The sequence below is a fragment of the Corvus cornix genome, chromosome 3 (genome assembly GCF_000738735.6).
Source record: "Corvus cornix cornix isolate S_Up_H32 chromosome 3, ASM73873v5, whole genome shotgun sequence".
NCBI lineage: Eukaryota > Metazoa > Chordata > Aves > Passeriformes > Corvidae > Corvus > Corvus cornix.
The window spans coordinates 4,077,542-4,096,703 of NC_047056.1; the positions used below are offsets into that span (position 1 = coordinate 4,077,542).

Below are 19,162 nucleotides of genomic sequence, written 5' to 3' on the forward strand. Positions count from 1 at the left end.
ATAGTTCACTTAAACCAATCAGATTAACACACACCAAATTATTCTAGTTTAAAAAAACCAAACCCAACTAACCTAAAATGCTTTGGAAGATAATCTGCTTCAGTTACAGTAGCAAACACATCATGGCAGCCTGAAACAAGTACTTGGGGTGTCTTCATCAGCTGACAATCAATTCATGTAAACACAGAAAACACCCTGAAATATTTGTATTTATCAATGTACCTGGAGTACACAGAACTGTTCTGTTTTTCTTTTTTTTTTTTTTTTTTGTAAAATCTGTATAGAAATATGCACAAAACATTGGTTTACATATAATTACAAGTTATGGAGATGTTTATATGATGGTTCATGCTTTTTATCCATATATTTTGATTTACAGAGTGTGCATTAGAACTAAAACTTTTAGATGTACATTGGTTTTTTTTCTCACATTCAGGATAACTGCACTAGAAATATGCACAAACACAAGTCAAATCTTTAATGGTATCCAGAACTCCACAGAAGCTGTATTTTTATAACAGCTGCAGAGGTCAGGGAAAGGCACCAATTATCTTAAGAGAACAAGACAAGACCACAGTTAAATTTTTAGATCTAAAAGGGAAGCAAAACCTAAGATTAGAATGTTGTTACTAGATAACTCATAATGTATCCAAAAAAAATGAAACAACTCTTCTCTGAAATCAACATAAAAATACATTTTGGGTTTGTTGTTTGAGAGTTTAGGTCACATTTAAATCTTCAGTGAACAGCCAGACCATGAGCCTCAGACTAACTTGAACCTTTGAGGAAGGAAGGAAGGTGCATAAATGCATAGGTGTATATTTTTGTTCAGAACTGTTCTGAATGCAGAGTTAATGCCACTGCACATCAGAACCAATTCAGTGTTCAGCTCTGTGACTCACGGGATGGGATCGGCCATCCCACTAGTGGTGGGATTTATTTCCATTTTAATAACCTTTTCTTACTGCTCTGCACTGCACAGCTTTTGGTAATCTGCAGCTCTAATGCTGTGACTCAGCCTGGTCACAAGCCATTTCATGTCCTTTCCAGACGTGTCCTTTAACAGGACTTCAACTGTTGCACTTTAAACTGCCCAAGAAAGACAATATGCCTTGGCAGGGTGGAGCAGAAAGCTCCACGTTGACGGGAAGACATGAAAAAGCTGGAACTTGGAGCTTTAAGGAGAGTAAGAAACAAGTGTTGTTACTCTGGCAGTAATTAAGAGTTTTGGAAGGCTGTACGCAGTTGCAGCCATTAGGGTTTGAGGAACCTCTCCAAGCAGTGCCAGCTCACAGTGACACTGCCCAAGGCCCTTCCTGTGGGAGCGGCTGAGCGTTGCCAGGGCTGACCACGCAAAACGAACAGAGAGATGCTCACAGACACAAAGGGGCCGACACTTCAGCCTGGGAACATTCTGGGCACAGCTACATCCTACAGGAACACCGCTAACTCATGCACTTCTACTTCAAAAGGAACACACAGCACAAGGTTAATAACTACAGTACCCAAACGGACACACAACACTCCCGCGCCTGCCTGGCCTCCTGTTACAGCTCTCTGAGAATGGCTACACTTCCTCCAAGTAACAACCTGGAGACTGAACACCAAATCCATGGAGAAACTTTGGGAGAGCTCGACACCAACTTAGAGAACAGAGACAAGACATGACAGAGATAGGGAAGCCAAGACTGTACACAACCGTAGTGTTCATACTGCTTCATAAATCTGTGAAAATCATTTAACTACAAAACTTTAGGTAGAAAAATAACCATAGATCTTGTCTACACATGTTATTAACATGGACTATTATTAACTGCTTCGTCAAGATACAGTGCAATACCTCTTTGAAATAAATTGCAAAGAGTCCAGAGAGAGAAAGAGCAAGAGTACCTTATTCCTGGCATTTTATAGTAACGTGGTATGGAATAGTTATCCATGGAGGTAAGTCAGAACAGCTACTGTACTTCCAAATGGAACCCAACTTAGTTCATGGTAACTTCAAGCACAGCCAAAGTCCTTGAGATGAGGCAAGCCAGAAGCAAGTTATCTAGACCTCAAGGAACTTTTCCTACGCCTTCAAATACAAATCTTAAATATGATCACAGCATTTTCATCCAATAAAAGAATAAGCCAAAGAAAGAAAAATAAATGTAAACCAAGTTTATTTTGCTCTTAAGTAGTGTTCTTTAAGCACTACAGCATGGTAAACAATGTAAATTAGTATAAGTCATCTCAAAAGCCAGTTTTTTTTTTTTTTTTATTTTATGAGTTGTTAAAAAGATGCAGCCTATTCTAACAGGATAAATATTTTAACCATTTCACTTCGAGTTAATGAAGGCTCACAAATGAGCAACACTCCTCATTGAGGAAAACAAAAAGCTGTTGTCGACAAAGCGACAGCACACACACAAAAACAAAAGAACTGTGTAAAAATAACTAACTGTACTGTGTTCCCATACTCTTTAGAAGTTGCTTTACAATGGGATGATATGCACATGATCTTGCTGCAAACTTGCCATACAACTTGCAAATACACGTAGCCTATAGCCTTACCACTCAGTCCAGAAAGCTGCTAACTGATCAGAACAAACGCAGCACTAGAATCCTCTGCTTAACAATTAATTCAATCTGCTTTACTCTTTACCTTTTCTCCTAGACTGCAGGACAGACTAGAAAGAAAATTACTCCGAATTAAAAATTGATACTCTTACAGGAAATTGTATTATTTTGCAATATAGTCTTTTACAAGTTACGTTTTGCCTATTTTCCCCTTAGCCACAAAATGGGCATGAAGTAATTACTTTGAAAATGCCTTAATTTTCAACTTCATGCAAATCTAAATAAAGATGACCAAACAAAAGCTTAAACAATGGAAGGATATTTCACAGAAAATTTCTTATACAAAAAACACATAAGAAAAAGGGCCACTAGGTGACATTTTAATTTACAAATTGGCATCATTTTGGTCAACAAATATCCAAGTGCTGTTTTCTTCTATCACAACAAAGTAGCTGTACAGAAAGAAAACTGCAAAACTTGTTTTATTTTTGTTTTTAATCGCACATCTCCTCAGGAATTTCATGTGGATTAAGGATGCCAGGTACAGACATCTGAAGTTTATGCTTCTCCTCTTGAGCCTGCCGAAGGGCTGTTTCTCTCTCCTCCAAGAACAAGTCTGATGTGTCTTCACCTGCAAATTCCTGGGATAATTCACATAAAAACATTAGTTTATTGTCAAATGCTTTAGGCAGAGTCATAGCTTCCAAAATTACAAAGTAAACATCTTCCCTTCCTGTTCCCTGACAGGCTACTTGCATGGTTTTCTGTTCCTACAGTCACAATTAAAATAAAGCAATACTGAAAGATGTTCACCGTGTGTTACAGAACAGGATGCCACAGTAACCCAGCATCTGGAGTGTATCACCATTAAAGCAGAATCATTACAATTCTAAAATACCTGACAATTGCAGTCTCAGAACTAATTAACAAACTATTCCCTACAAATCTTGGACTTCCAGCATCCTTAGGAAAATAAAGGCATAGCATTGGTGGAGCGAATTTCAAAACTGGTCCGAATTCCAAGCAGAATGAAAAAAAGCTGGTTAAAAACCAACTTTTTTCCCATTAGATTTCATTTTGCAGTTGTCCTAAGACATAAGGATTGTGTGCACAATGTAAAACACAAGCAATGACGTTCAGGTCCAATTTATGAAATTAAATCCCAGTGAAGCAGGTTCCATGAACACCACTCAAGTCACACGAGCCACTGGACAGAGTTCTCACTGCATTTTAAAAAGATGCAAAATAACTTGTATTTCTCAAACAAACACTGACTCCACACTGTCAAAAAGCTTTCCAACAGTACCTTGCTGAAAACTGTTTTTAATTTCTTGAGAAAAGCACACCCAACATACCTTGATTTGGACCAGGAAATCCCTTAGGTGTTCCTTGAAGGCAGGAATATCCTGGTTTAAACTGAAGAGTCCTGTTACGAACAGCTTAACCTGGGCACTAACAGCAAACACATCAGTTAGAATTCTGAGAGGTAAGAACCCACTGAGAAGCATTACTAAATCATGCCAGACTTACTCTTGCAGGTGAGGAAATGCAGATTTGAGGAGATTAGCCACGTACTCCTGAATAAACATTTGGTTGTTCACTGGATTTCCAGGATTTAAAGGAGTACTTATTTTTCCCTCTTCTACCAAGTTGAACATGTACGCAAGGATTGACGCATGCATTGTCAAACCTGCAAAGATCAAAGTCAGACACACGCAGTTGTTATTCAGAACAGGACGTGTTACATTATTTTGATGTTCAAAGGGATGGTTTCCATCACCTGCCTCACACGCAGGCACATTCTCACCTGCAGTGTGCGAGGTGTCTGTGACCACGGAGAAGATGTGCTGGAGGATATCGCAGAAATACGTCTGATAGAAACTCTGGGCAGCGGTCTCCTCCTGTGCAACGTTCTGTAGCAGGGTATAAAGGATCTGAAGTCCTGCAAAAACAGGCACGAAGAAAGTGACCAAGAGAACAACATTCAAAGAGCTGGGAGATTTTGACCTTTTCCAAAACAACATGAATATCCCAAGAAATCCTGACGGGCGGCAGGATGCCCAGCATGGCACGTGATGGCTTTGTGAGGCAGTGCCCCAGGCTGGCACTAGAGAGCACTGCCTCCCAGACACAGCACGCCCCTCTGGCTTCATTATCATACTATTAGCATAGCATTAGCCTAAAGAGCCAATCACACCACTTGATGAGCAAAACCCTCTATCCAGATAAGTGTTGGCTAATTAAACAAGGAAAGGTGTTTTAATGTTTAGATTTAAATGGAAACTTTAGTTACTTTACTTGGTGTAATACAACTGAACAACATCTTTTCTCCCCATCCCAAATGGCTAAAACAATCAGTGGCTTCTCAGTTTTTTCGTGACACCATTTTGAGCTGGTGCACCCATTCCGCCATTTCAGAAGAGTGCCAATGCTCACATGGCAAAGAAAGCAAGTAGAAGCTGTAATAGTGCTCTCTTCCAGCTACCGGAATGAAACAACAACCAAACATCTCAGCCCATCCATGGATACCTGGCTGACACCTTGAAGCTGAGACAGAGGAATTCTATCCTTGTGCAAATGCACTACAGAATCATGTCAACAATATGCTAAGTTTGATTAAAGAAAAGGAAGAAAAAGAACACCATTCTACCAGAAAATCTCTGATCTGTATTAAACACTTTCATTTACCTGTGTCTGCAACATTTCTCATCGTGTGTTTGAAAGCCCAAATAATAGAATCCAGGACAAGTTTGAACTGTGCAGGTGGAATGGCCAGGAAGGCTGGGAAGCAGTGAGAATTTACAGCTTGGAGTAGCAAGAAGAAGTTTGTTCTATGTTCAGGATATTCTTCAAAGTCCTTGAAGGGAAAGAGGGGAAAAAAGCCAAGTCTCCTTAAGTTCCATCTTAACATCTTCCACTAAACAGAGCAAGTCAGTAAATACTGCACACTTAGCGAGGAAATACTCAACATGACTTACCACTAGTAGTGTTCTTACACTTTAAATATTTATCAATTTTAGCAGTTACATGTCCTACACTGACATGTGACTTCTGCTTCCAGAAGTGCAACACTCTGAGGCCCCAGCAGAATTACTAATGGCTGAAACCAGGAACTAACCAGAGAAGTTTAAGGCAGTTTAAGACATCCAACTAGACAGCTCAATTATAAAACAAGTACGCTCATTTGAGTCGAAATTTCATCAGGTGCCACAAATGTGCTCTGACTGGCAAAAAACCAGATGAATCACAAGATCCCATGTGTTGTAGTGATGTTCAGAGGGAGATGTCTTATCCCAGGTTTTAAATATAAATACCTTGTTGATCATGTTTAATGTGCACTCAAAAACAGCATCGAAGATCTGAGGTATTTCAGCAGTGATGTGTCCCCCCAGCTTGTTGACAATGATAGCCATGGTACTGAGCACCTCGGGCTCCCGAGCGGCCGGCACGTTCCGCTGGTAGTCAATGAGAACTGCATCCAACAACGGAGGAACAAAGTTTTCAGCTACCTGGTTGGAAGAGTAAGCCAGGTTATAGCAGTGCAGCTACTGAGCCAAGTCTCCAGCACAGTTTGTAGCCAAGTTCCTCCTTTAGTTACAGGCGACACTTTTCCTAAGGAAGCTGAAATAGGTTCCCATCCTCTCTCTCCATCTTAAATCTCCTTGGCTCCCTTTAAGATTACTCTCAGCTAAAATTAACTGAAGTATCTCAAACACTGTTCAGGCTTACATCATAATTCCACTTCCTCCATTATATTTTACACACCACCTGAAGCAAATTCCTGTGACCAACAACTGAACGCAAACCAGAGTTCTTCCCAATTCTGCCTTAGAAGTTATTTGTATAAAATACATCCACTTACCATCTGCGGATCATTGGACCTGCTCACCCAACCAGAAATTAATTTTAAGGTTTCCCTTTTTACAGTCCTCATACTTCTAATCAAGGGCTGCTTTGTTACCATTTCACCTGGAAAATTTTAAAGCTTCAGTTAATTGTGTGAGGTCTCAAAAAAACCAAACAACTCCACCCCCCCCCAAATTAACTCAATATTAACAAAACAGAGAATGCTTGATTTTTATATCTGAATTGCAAAGACTATTAAAGACCTCCTTTGCCTTTAATCTTTGCCAGTTGTAAAAACGTTCTCTGTAATCACAGCAGTTGCTGCTCGAGGAGTTCACCAGGCCCACAGCCCCAGCAACCGCTTCCTCAACTTCACTGTGTCTGGCAACGATAAATTCTGGCCATTAGATCAGCTGAGTGAAAAGTTATTGATTTCTCAGCCAGTTTTAGTCTGAATTCTGAGAAGCTACTTCAAGGTAAACCAGCTGCACAGGTACCAAGCTGCATTTAACATTCCAGTTTCCAGGTACATCTTGTGCACTGGCCAGAAAACTGGGCACAGCACAGAATTCAGCAACTGACCCATTTCATCTCAAAATGAACTACTACAGAAGCACATTCCACTGAGATGCCACAGGCCCTAAGTTAGCTGGTAAAAATAGGGGAGGTAATTGAGAATTCCTTCTGTGACTGCAAGCCTGGTTTACCATGACTTTCAGGGATCTTCACTCATTACATTTCTGCAATACAGCCTTGTAGCAGCACAGTCTCATCTCAAAACCCTGCTGACATCTTCTGAAGGAATGAATGAGATCCTATTTACAGACAGTCCTTTAACACTCAAAACCAGGGTTAGCTACAAGACCACAGGCTACAACTGCATCTCAGCAAGATGCCTATTAATTCTAAGTAAGCATCTCTGGGGTTCTGCATTCTCCTAAACTTGCTCATTCATAGATATTTCCTCCTCCCTCTAAAGCTGGGAGTTTTTTATTTGAATACAACATCTGTGAACAAAAAAAGATTTAAGTGAGCACCTTCAGTCCTTCTCCACTTTCCCAAACAGTAAAATTAATCTAACTGGGATGTACTCTGAAACCTAATGGCAGACACTGCCAACCCCCATTTTCAGGAAGAACATGGAATTTCTTACCATTAGCCTGAATAGCTGCAGAAATATTTTCACTTAGGCACTTGTACACATTCAGCATATCTAAATAAATTCTTCCAAGCTGAATCACAAAGGGGTGGCCAACTGCTTTACACGCTCTTACATTGGTTTTCAGAATGCTACCAAGCTGCTTAACTGTTTCAGGATCCTTTAGAATATCAACATTCTGTGAAAAAAATTAGAGTTCATTGTGGTTAGTGAATACAACCACCCTTTGGCTTACACTATAAAAGGCTACATTTAAACTATTTATTTTATACACTGCCTTAAAGAACAGATCGCTCAAATTTATGGACTTTTTATAGAGATCCTGTGGTTTATTTCATGGCATTTACCACTACCTCCAACAGAGGCAGGATAAAACTTCATTTCACTCTACTTTTCTGCTGAAGTGTTTTTGCTGCAGTGGTACAAGCATTACTCTCGTTAGAGAAAGACAAAAAACTAAGGAGACGAAGAAGTTAAAAACAGATAGAAGGGGTCCAAAGGAAATGCAGCATGTTCTTGAGAGAAGTCAGGGTAGGAAAAGTAACTCAAGCTTGCTTAAGTTTCAAGTCCTTTAATTAGATTAACTGCAAATGGACTGTCTCTTGTGAAGTGCAGGACTTGTAGAGAAAGATAAAAGTATTTTCAAAAGACTGAAAGAAATAGAAGATAAAAGTAGGAAAAGATGTACTTTAAGAGAATGGTGGGAGAAGAAAGGAAGAACAGTGAACAGTATTTTTAGCATTTTAACTTTTCTGTTACCCAAAAGCCAAGTGAAAGGGAGGCATTAGAAAAATCTACTGAAATAAATACTGTACAGTAACAGACTGTACTTTAAAGCAGATTTAAACAAATATTTATTTTGTCATTTAAGTCTCCTCTCTCAAAACAACATTTTTACTGTCATGTCACTCTCTGTCTTAGCCATTATGTAATGAAGTCCAGCCCAGCTCCGTGCACTTACTGTGAAAAATCCAACCAGGGGAAGGCAGACATTTAGCAGGGTTTTAGACCTGAGCACCAAACACATCAAAATGTATGAGCTCACCTTTGTTGCCTGCTGAATGATGCTGTCCCACACCTGGTTAGGCAACAACATGTACTTTTCTATCAGATGCTCCTGCACAGTCTGGTCTGTCTGTGCCCCAATCATGTATCCAACTGCTTCATAAAATGTGTGCACCTGATGGGAACAGCAACACCACGAACACAGAGATTAAAAAGGACCAAGGAAAAATTCTGTTTTACCAGAGCTATGCACTGGCTCCCATCAATCCTGGAAGTATCTTTTTCCACATGCCAGATCCACTCTACCTGAACTTTCAGTACATTAGTGCAGGTGCAGACTACTCTCATGTCATGAGCCATGCCCTTCCTAGACAGATTTCCCCCTCCTTGTATAGAAAGGACTGGATTTTGGATCTTCCCTTTTTGAACTGTTCCTCACCCCCTCCTTCACAAATACAAGAGCTGCAGGTATATACTGTTAGAGTAGGATATTGCTCTTTCCCAAAGCAGAATCACCAAGTTACACTGAGTGTCTTCTTTCTTGAAGGCATTCCAGAAATCAAAATTTCAACTAAATGTACTTTAATTCTCCTTCCAAACACTCCAACTGTGATCTCAGCAATGCAACTTGATCATGGTATTTATACCCTGACACTGTCCCTAACAAAAACTGAAGAATACAATTCAACCCCTGCAAAACATTTCCCCAGGAAGGAACTCTGCATTAATCTTCAGGGATTATCCACAACCCCAAATCGAACCTACCTGTTGTGGCTGAAGGTCACAGATGATTGTGTTAATATTGTTCAGGATTTCATCAATAAATGGCATGACCTCTCCCACCTGAACCTGGACAAAGTGTCGGCGGCATTTTTGTGCTATTTTTATGAAGGTATCACAAGCCATGTCCTGGACGCCATCGTGGGTTTCTAAATGAAATCAAGGCAGTTACTGCGTTGTATTTTTTCCCCCTCCACGTATAGGCATCTTTTTTTTAATAATTAAAACAGCAAATTAAAAAAAGCAGATAATTACCATGCATAAATTCAAACAGCTTGTTGACTACTGTCTTCAAAAATTTCCAGTGAGCTCTCAAAAACCGTGGGTATTGACCTACTATATACATTATATTTGATGCGATAATGGCTTTGTTGTCCTTTCCTCGCTTTTGTTCACAGAGTCCCAGGAGATCCTACAACACAACAGATTCTTAGTTTCCTCTTCAAGTTTGTCCAGTTCCATTAAAAGCATTGCAAGCATAACATCCTATAAGCAGCTGTATTAAAGATGGTTGCCACAATCAAACTCAAAATCCAAATAAAGAAATAAAAACCCACACAAGTGGGTTAAGATTGGGGCAATGCAATCATTTAAGCTTCATCCAAACCCTGACCACTGTTTTAAACTAAGGAATCTCCATTTAAAATTATAACTAAGGATTCCTGCAGGGGGAGTTCAACAAGCCTTATAGTACCCAATACTGCCTGAGTAGCTGATAGATAAAAACTCAAGACTCCACATCATATAGAAGAAATTAAACTACATCTGCTGTATGACTTACAACTACATATTCTGTAAGAATCTTTGTATAAATTGTTGAAGCCGATTAGTCTTGTAAAGATATTATCCACCTATTAATCAAACTGAGTTTAATCAATGAATATAGAGATACAGCAAAAGAGCAAGGTGCTAGGCTAGTTACAATCAAAGGTTACTTTGCCACTCTGCTGTATTTCATAAGCAATCCCTTTCCATCTCTTCTGAATCCCCAAAGAACACATTTCATCATAAACTAAATTTTATTTGATGAAAAGGCTACTTGGATCAATGTGTTGTTCATAGCTAACTTATTCGTCACCCCTAAATGCAGGATGTAAGATTTCCCATTAATTCATTCTTATCCCCCTGCACCCACCAAGGCATCTTTCTAAGATCACAGAGCAGTATTTCTACAAACTTGGTTTCTTCAGCATAAACTGAAGTGTGACCAAGCTGTTAGTTCTGCCCCACCATACCTTAATTACAGTAACCAGGAATCTCTTTTCATCTTCTTCGTGCATGGCACCGCTGATGGAGCCGATAGCCCAGCACAGGGTGTTCAGATTTTTCCACGACCACTCAGTGCCATTCACTTGATTGTGAAGCTTTTCAGTCATAATTCGTTCCGTGTCTGCATAATCCAGATGCGTGAGATAAACTGAAAGATATCAACATGGAACATTTTAAAGCAGCAGCCTGGATCTCAACTCCATAAGCAGTTACATAAAAACCCACTGAAGCTGTCAGGTAAAAGTGTAATGTTTCCTGCCTGAAGTCATGACAGCATGAAGTAATAACTGAGGCAGAAATTTGTTACAATTATTTTAAAGATGGACCATAAATTTTATTGAGAATTTATGTTCTAAGGGATCTCAGCAAAACATCACATGCAGGTGATGTGGAAAGTCTAAATCAATGCATGTCCCACATAATGCCAAGGCAAATGATTATCAAAAGGCATCTGTACTGATGGTCTATAGGGAATATGGGATTGGCTGCCTTTGGGGACATTATACAGTGTGTAAACCCATGCATTTTCTTCAGCTCTGTAGTTTAGTGTCACCACATGTGCTGCTTGCAATAACCCACGATTAAAGTGGAGCTGGTGCTCCTGAACAGGTCTAGGTGGAAGATTCAGGTATCACAACTCAGTCACTTGCATCAGCCCCTAATAGGATTAGCGTCTCCAATATAAAACTCTAAATCCCAGCAAGTCAAGAGCAATTTAAGGCCAGGTTCAGAAATAGATTTTTACTGTACCACAGAATACAGCTTCCACCACATTCTCCCCCTTTTTTGCCAAGTGAATCTTATAGGTAATACAACATAAGCAAGAAAAACCTGACCTGCATTTTCATATAAATAATCCTGTATCTGGCAACACAACCTAGGCTCAGGACATGCAGTAATTGTTTCATAAAACAAAAATGTTTTGCAAATGCATTAGAACAATTAATTTAACACTGGCTATACCTACAACACAAGTAGAAAGGTGAGAATAAAAATACCCACATACACTTTGCATCTCACAAGCTTTCCAATACACACATTCCTAGTGCATAAACCTGTTGCTAAACACTCAGTGTTCCCATCTGCATTTGATAAAATAAATTGATTATTGAAGGTCTAATGTCCTAAAAAAAAATCTGACAACTCTACTTCCTTTGCTCCCTCAAGTTACAATTAGGACTCTCACTATTTTTTCCTGCCTCAAAAAACTTGTTATCACTGCAATACCTAAGGACAAAAATTAAGTAGTGTATTACACCAGGTTATAACACACTACATGCCTCAAACAGGAAACTTCAGAGCAGCCACTGCCTTCTCCCTTTCCAGTCTGTGTAGTACACCTTGCTGATAACCCTTTTACCCACACAACAATTCAGATCCTAAGACAACACACTGATGCAGCTGCACAGACCCACAGCACACAAGCTGCAGCCAGTTCACTTACCCAACGTTTCTCTCATATTTTTATACAAGTTTATGGAATCCGTATCCTTCATGAATTCCCGAACTACCTCCCCTTGATCATTTTCCACAACCAGGACTTCTTCAGGCTTGGCCATGCGGCTGACCATGAGCAATCGAACCTGGGGGAAGTTAAAACTCCATCAAACTGCAACACCAACACTCTCCCAGCTCCACAAGTGTCTCCAGAGCACTCTGCTCAGGCAGCCTCAACCACAGGAAGGTTATATCCAGCTATACAGAAATGCCAACTAACAAGCCATTAAGGAGAGAGCCTGCTGACTTCTCTCCCTCCAATGATCAAGCTGAGTACTTTAAAAAAACCCAACCTATGTAGTGTTTATACTTTCCAGAGCTTCAAAACGCTTATGTCATATTCGGGGTCTTTTAAAGACCTCTGTTCCCAAACACAGAGGTTTTCCTCCAACTCTAACACTCCAGCCTTTCTGTTTACAGAAACTGTTCAATACAGATTTATTTTTAAATTAAGTACCTTAAAAAAGCTGAAACAGCACATTAATACTCTTATTATATACTAGTATCATCTTAAAGTATTTTCACATTGATTATGTAACTAGAGTTGAATCAACCATCAACTAAGATAAGTTCTTATGTCACTCCTTACATGAAGCAAAATCTCTAATTCACAAACAGAATCTGAATCTTTACAGTGCCTTCACTTGAACATGGCTTACCTTGGACAAAACAGGCAAATAAAGCTGTCTCCTGGGAGGAACATCAAAGTGTTGACTCCCCGAAAGCAGTGGAGAAGCAGACGTTGAGAATGGACTTTCCCTGTAGAGCTCAGCAGCTAAATGGTTCCAATACTCCAGACAAATCTTGAAAATTTCAGTTTCTTCAACTTCTGATACCAACAGCATGTAATGAAGAGCCTGGAAAACAGTGGTTTAAACATCCAATTACTGAGTGTATCTGCAGGTCAAACCACATTGCTTCAAGTTCAGTTATCCAAGTCCTGACAAAATGCCAAATTAATCTCAGAGTTTGGAAAAAGAGGCATTAACATTGCAATGACATTACTTACAAGTCAGAGTTGTGACTGGCAGAGCAACTAAAAACCAAGGACTCCTGTCAATTATTGTTATTTTCAAAGTCCGTATGAATTCTTAAAACTGAAATAGCCTAAAGACATCTTCAAAAATGCCATCACCAAACCAGCCTGTTTGTAAATTATCAAACCCACAGCCTCTGGAGCTTCTGCAAGGCATTTTCAGAACCTCAAAAAACCCTCATCAGCTGGTGTCAGTAATTGTTGTTCTCAAGACTATTGCTGCTGCTTTGTTCTGGATCCTTTGACCCTGGAATACTGCTCCTTTGCTTTCCACAGAAGTCATCTACCAGAACATTTTCAACTTCTTTCCTGACAGAACAGCCAGAGCAGGCTGAGCAGGGAAAGCCACTGATGTAATTCTGACAAGCTCAGATACCAACCAGAGAAATTAAAACTACACAGACAAACCTCTTTTGCCTAAGCTTATTATGCAGTCCCTGGTGAAAGATATCAAAGCAATTGCCCATTAGTGAACAAACAGAATGAAATTATAAAATCTGAGGATATTTTCATAGCTTAGGCACTACAACAACTTAGAGCATTTTAGAAGGTAAAGACCTGATTCAGCATCTCCACCTACAGTGTCAAAAGAGGGACTCAGAACAGCCATACATTAATCTTTACACATCAATTTCTCTTGGTAATTTCACTTAAAATAACTTATGTAGATTCCTCTGCTAGTCTACAGAGATCCAATGAATCCATGGAACAATTTCAGGAGATCTGCTACATCCAAAGTGCAGGAATTAACAGGTTAAAATGACACAGAGCTTTTTAAAGAAAAGCTGTGCCTAGGTTCTATTACACCAGAGCTTACAGAAGTCGAATTTGCAACCATTTTAGACAGGCGTAAGAACTTCGTTAAACATTTCACCAATCTATCCATGACTGAAAGTCTTCAGAATCCAGTTTTGTAAATGCCTGTTTTACACAGGTCCTCCTAATACAGCCTCAGCGTAATAGAAACTTGAGCCTTGAGCTGTGCATCCCTGATTCCCAGTCATTTTGAAAGCTTACTACTTGCAAATTCAGGAATTATCTGGAACTGTTAACAGCTGCTCTATTGAAAATAAAGTGATACTCCTCTGAGTCCATCTTCTAAATGAGCTACAATTTAATATTTGCAGGCAATTTTATTAAAATGCCTTTTTTTTTGTAGAGGGCTACCTCCAGAAGAAATATATTGAGAACACTGGCTGGAACACAGACTGGAATTCAGATGGATACGCTGGATTACAGCTAATCAACCTGCAAGATGCACTTCCCCCTCCCAATGGAATCTGGTCTCTAGGTTTAAAAATTGGGGTGGTGTTTTTTTCCCTGTCTCAGGGCAGTTCCTCAGCCTACAACCTCCAAACCTGCACAGGGCTTGATTCTGCACACAGAAAATGGTGCTTCAAGGGCTATGGATCCGCTTTCCTTCCTCTGGAGTGCAGCAGTAGCAAAAAAGTCACCATAGAATAGTTCAGTCCCAGCAAAATTCTTATTCACAATTAGAACAACACAACTGAAAATCCTAATTTGTGATCTACCCCCACTAGAGCATGAAGCTGTACCCTCAGTGTTTCAGCCTTTCCAACCCTTCATTCTTATCTGAATCTCCAGTAATTGCCACAGTCCCAGTGGTTTTACTGTCACAGTCACTTGGTAGGGCTCTGCCACTGGCACACACAGTCTTTATTACACAGAAACAGACTTGTCCTTGAGGATTATTTAAAGCTTTTCAGGTGGGAAATGGCAAACTAGGCAAGAAGCCACATCAAGAAGGAGGAACTGGCCTACAGCATGTGCTCAAACCCTGCTCTGGATGCTCAGTGAAAACAGAGACTGATGAAAGTCACAGCAACACACCTTCTTCATGTGAGAGTTAAACAGAAACACGTATACCCATGGAAGAAGAATATATCCATTTACTTTGAAGCACTATTTGACACTTCCATGGAGGAACAAGTAAGAAGAGGGTGAGACAGAGTTAAGTTTTCAGACATTATACTGGTGAAGGATCACCGAAAGCAGAATGCCACTGAAGCACACCAGGAAACAAACACTTTGAAGGGGTTTTTCTATTTATGATTAGTTTTTTTTCCTCTTACCCACTTCAAGTATAATGATCTAGAAATTACATTAGTATCACATCCTTTGAGCATGAGAACACACCTGCTACATTTTTAAACCAGATAAACCAAGCTACTTACCTCCATTAGTGTTTCCCTCAAATTTAACCTTTTTTCTATAAGCAGACCATGCTCCTTGAGGAACGTGCAGAGGAACAAACTGAGATTCTGAATGAAGTTCTGTTCATCATCTTTTCCATTTGAATACGCAAGTCGGATATTGGTATTTAAAGGAAGCATCTAACAAAAAGAGCACAGACATCATCAAGAGCTTCCCTTTTTATACACAACAACTACTGTGTATTAACAAAGATGTTGCTCGTTTTTTATGAAGAATCCCCAAGACAGACCAACATTGCCAAGACAAGGAAAGACTGTTAAAAAAACCCCTTCACCCATCCTCTTATGATATAAACACACTGTGGAAAGGACTCATGTACCTGAGTCTGAACTGCTCAGAGGGGAATCATCAAATTATATAAATTTGATGTATGGCTTTTTATGAAAATTTTTTCTATCTGTTCCAAAGATTAAAGAATAACTTGCAGAAGTTAGGTCAGTTTAGGTCTTGAGATGCATAGTTCATGGTTCCGCATCAGACAGCCCAAGTGCTCAAAATATCTCCTAAACTAATCAAATCAATACAGCAGAAATACAGCTGCAATCAAGTTCAGAAAAGCACACTTGGCATCTTCTGATCAAGCCACAAATACCACCGAAGAACAACACTTCTCCTATCAAGAGCTCTATAATGAACATGAACCTGTCAACTCAACTAGGTTCTACAGAAATTGATTTTGTGATATGAAATACAAAGACTTCCGAAAACCATTTACCTGTTTTAACTGCATCATGGTCAGTGTAAAAAGTGTTACAAACTGTTCTTCATACTGGCTTACACTGACACCTGCAATCTCTGTGAGGCACTTCAAAGAGACATTTCGAAACATGGGAACATTTAAGAACTGTTGAGGGAAGAAAAAAGTAACGAGTATTACAGAAGTGTTGTACAGCTTCTCCACAACTTGTATTTAAATTTAAGAGCTGTCATTTTTTTGCAAGAGTACCTTGTATATTAGTGTGCTGATTAACTTGGTCTCAAATATATATCCCAGAGGAATCCAGTTCAGAAATCGTAGCAAAGTTTCCAAAGTTGCATGGACTAAGGGAGCGTTTTGGGAGTTTTCCTGTAAATGACCATTTAGAGTTTATGACATTGTGACACTGCTAGGCACAAAGGGGGAATTTTGAAAACATAATTAAAGAAATATGACTTACCATCACAAACTGACACAGTTGAAATATCTGAGAGAATTCATTACACATGCTGTAAAAAAAAAAAAAAAAATTAAAAACGAAGCATTTCCACATTTCATAAATCAAAATATCTATGCTCACAGGACAGGTCCTGAAGACCTATGCCCATGGAGGCATTCAAAAGCCACCTGGCTTTTCCCCATTTTCATGGTAATAATGCATATTTTAAGTAGCTTGAAGCCTGTGCCTGCAAATTCTGGCTAAGAAAATACAATCAATCAATGCTGAATGCTGTGTTAAAAGGGTGGGAACCATCAGTCAACAGATGCTACTTGTAGCAAGGTACAAATCCCTGTGTGTTCAAAATGAAGTTAGGGATCCCCTAGGAGTACTGCTTCAAAGAAAAATCAGTAACCCTCTTGGGCTCAGAAATGGAATTGCACAGCTGTAGGTGTTCACACAAAGGCTCCAAGTGAGAGCAACTATTTAGCAGCAAGCACAAAGTCTACTCTGATCATTAAGATTTAAACATATATACTTGCCTGTCTTTCAAATGCTTAGCTTTTACTTGAGTAATCTGGCCACTGGAAAAATCAAACACTTCTTCACTCAGCAGTTTCAGGATCACCATGTTGTTCTGACAGAGGCTCTCGCTGGTCCTGCTGGCTCCCACAATATCGCTGATAAACGTCGGCCAGTGCTTCGGCCACTCCTGTTTCAGGATCTGCAAAGTGAGGCAGCCACACGTGAGACACACAGCAAAGTCAGAGACTTTACAGTAAGGTTTAAAATGTTGTGAACTCTGGCTTACCTGAACAAGAATCATATTCAGTTTCCCAATATACACCTTCTCTTTCTGGAGAAGAGAAGAGAAGAGTCAAGTTTTGCATAATACTCCCCCCTCCCTCACCCTTGCCTGAGAACCCTTCACTTACTTCTACACACGTTGGGTCAGATGAGGTCTTGATAATCAGGCCAACAACATATTTTTTAATACCTGCAGAAGATGTAGGAATTTATTTTCAGCTATGCCAGATATCACAGATGTAGCAATAAATATTTCTGAATTCAGATTCTTCATGTTTTTAAACAAGAAACACCTCTAAGGGTCAGATAAGCATGCATCAGTGAGCATCCTTCTTGTGTGCTACATGGGAAAAATTCACCTTTATCAGTCCTGACAGGGGATATTTTAGATGTACAAAAAGGCTTTACACCTAAACTATTTCAATAAACCAAAAGGAAAACACACTAAGGATTAGAGTGTCCTTGCAGTAGTTTGTACCAGATCGAAGTGAACTCAAAGAATAAACAGAACTTAACTAAGTGTGACTCCAGTTTCAAGGCCAAGTTTGCTAAACTGCACGGAAAGCTTTGACACATCACCTGCACTGCATGCAGAAGTTCAGAGATGCTCCAGTCTACTTAGGTGATCCATTTTAAAGACAGGAATTCCTAAACACAGCACTTCAAAGTCAAGCACTGTGCCAGAGCTTAGCTGTGAAATCTTACAAGAACAGAACTTAAAACTTCATTCACTAATACAGCACAATTCATTTGAGTGTGAACCACTGTGCATTTATAGCACATATGGATGCCGTGAGTCCAGAAACTCTTAATAAATTCTACTTTATTGCTTTTTTTCTTCTTACATTGGCAATTGGCCAACCAGGGGCACAGAGTGTGTTTCTTCTACAAATGTTTTTGAATTATTTTAGCTTTCAGCTCTACCATAAAACAAAAAAATCCCCAATCACTGTAGAAAGCCACACTGCCAAAAGTTTCATTTTGCCACCTAATCCCCAGCTCACTCCTAATTCCTAAATCCATGGAAACAATGACTTTCCAAGTGACAATATCCGTGTCTAAACCCATTCTGTACAAGAACACCTGACTCCCAGGAAAAGGCACGCACAGAGGGCCTGGAGTCACGACCCAGGCAACATTCCAAAAGTTCAGCCCTGACACTACGCTTCAAACCGGGCAAGTGTTTTCTTGTCATAAGGAAGTTTGAGAATTGGTGGATGCTTTACTATTCAAATTCATGAACCCAAAAATCTTGTTTCAATCATTTCTTCAACCAGACAAGTCAGCTGACTCACGCAGACAACATGCATATGTTGAAGACTTCAGAAGTTGTCACTTCAAGGAGAAGAATGTCTTCTGTTGCAGACATAATCCACAGCCTCTGTTCTAAGTTTTAAAACTTGTCTAAGACTCAGCCAAAGTTAAGAATTTTTTTTTCATTTCAGGCTTAAGCAACAGGATTAAAGGGGACAGTTTATTAATTGCATCCTCGTGAAAACTGGAAAAACTAGATCCAGACTTTGAGCCATTAGATACATACTAGCCAGGAGCTGTTCTACAGGCAGTTCCAATTACAAGTGAACTATTCATCATCACCAACTGGGATCAATCCACATTACTCCAGGAGAATGGTCATTAATAAAGTATCACTGGGTAAGAGTTATTACCAAGCGCTGGTCTGACATCATAGGCCTGGTCTGATATTTTAAACCTAAAACACACTCTTTGCTGAAACATTACAGTAATTCACAAATGAGATATGAAAGCCCCCAGAATAGTACGGTAATAGGTCTGCAGTGCCAGAAACTAAACTATTATAACCATCTGCCAAAC

The 19,162-nt window shown here is 39.6% G+C and overlaps 1 protein-coding gene across 4 annotated transcripts in view; it reads right to left on the reverse strand.

Moving 5' to 3' along the window:
* Positions 1-251: 251 nt before the first annotated feature.
* The window catches only part of XPO1 (exportin 1), a 36,831-nt gene continuing 17,920 nt past the window's right edge, over positions 252-19,162 (reverse strand). For 3 of the 4 annotated variants that reach the window (XM_039568789.1, XM_039568788.1, XM_039568790.1), the window contains 21 exons: positions 17,458-17,519; positions 17,334-17,378; positions 17,065-17,246; positions 16,544-16,592; positions 16,333-16,452; positions 16,102-16,230; positions 15,347-15,505; positions 12,775-12,972; positions 12,063-12,201; positions 10,585-10,766; positions 9,605-9,761; positions 9,335-9,498; positions 8,610-8,744; positions 7,559-7,742; positions 6,422-6,528; positions 5,874-6,068; positions 5,248-5,416; positions 4,367-4,501; positions 4,090-4,249; positions 3,915-4,011; positions 3,054-3,200 (listed from right to left, as the gene is read on the reverse strand). In XM_039568789.1, coding sequence (XP_039424723.1) covers positions 3,054-3,200; positions 3,915-4,011; positions 4,090-4,249; positions 4,367-4,501; positions 5,248-5,416; positions 5,874-6,068; positions 6,422-6,528; positions 7,559-7,742; positions 8,610-8,744; positions 9,335-9,498; positions 9,605-9,761; positions 10,585-10,766; positions 12,063-12,201; positions 12,775-12,972; positions 15,347-15,505; positions 16,102-16,230; positions 16,333-16,452; positions 16,544-16,592; positions 17,065-17,246; positions 17,334-17,378; positions 17,458-17,519 — 2,915 coding nt within the window. Of the gene's footprint in view, positions 3,201-3,914; positions 4,012-4,089; positions 4,250-4,366; positions 4,502-5,247; positions 5,417-5,873; positions 6,069-6,421; positions 6,529-7,558; positions 7,743-8,609; positions 8,745-9,334; positions 9,499-9,604; positions 9,762-10,584; positions 10,767-12,062; positions 12,202-12,774; positions 12,973-15,346; positions 15,506-16,101; positions 16,231-16,332; positions 16,453-16,543; positions 16,593-17,064; positions 17,247-17,333; positions 17,379-17,457; positions 17,520-19,162 lie in introns of all 4 variants that reach the window. The other variant, XM_010403015.4, reaches the window with a different exon arrangement.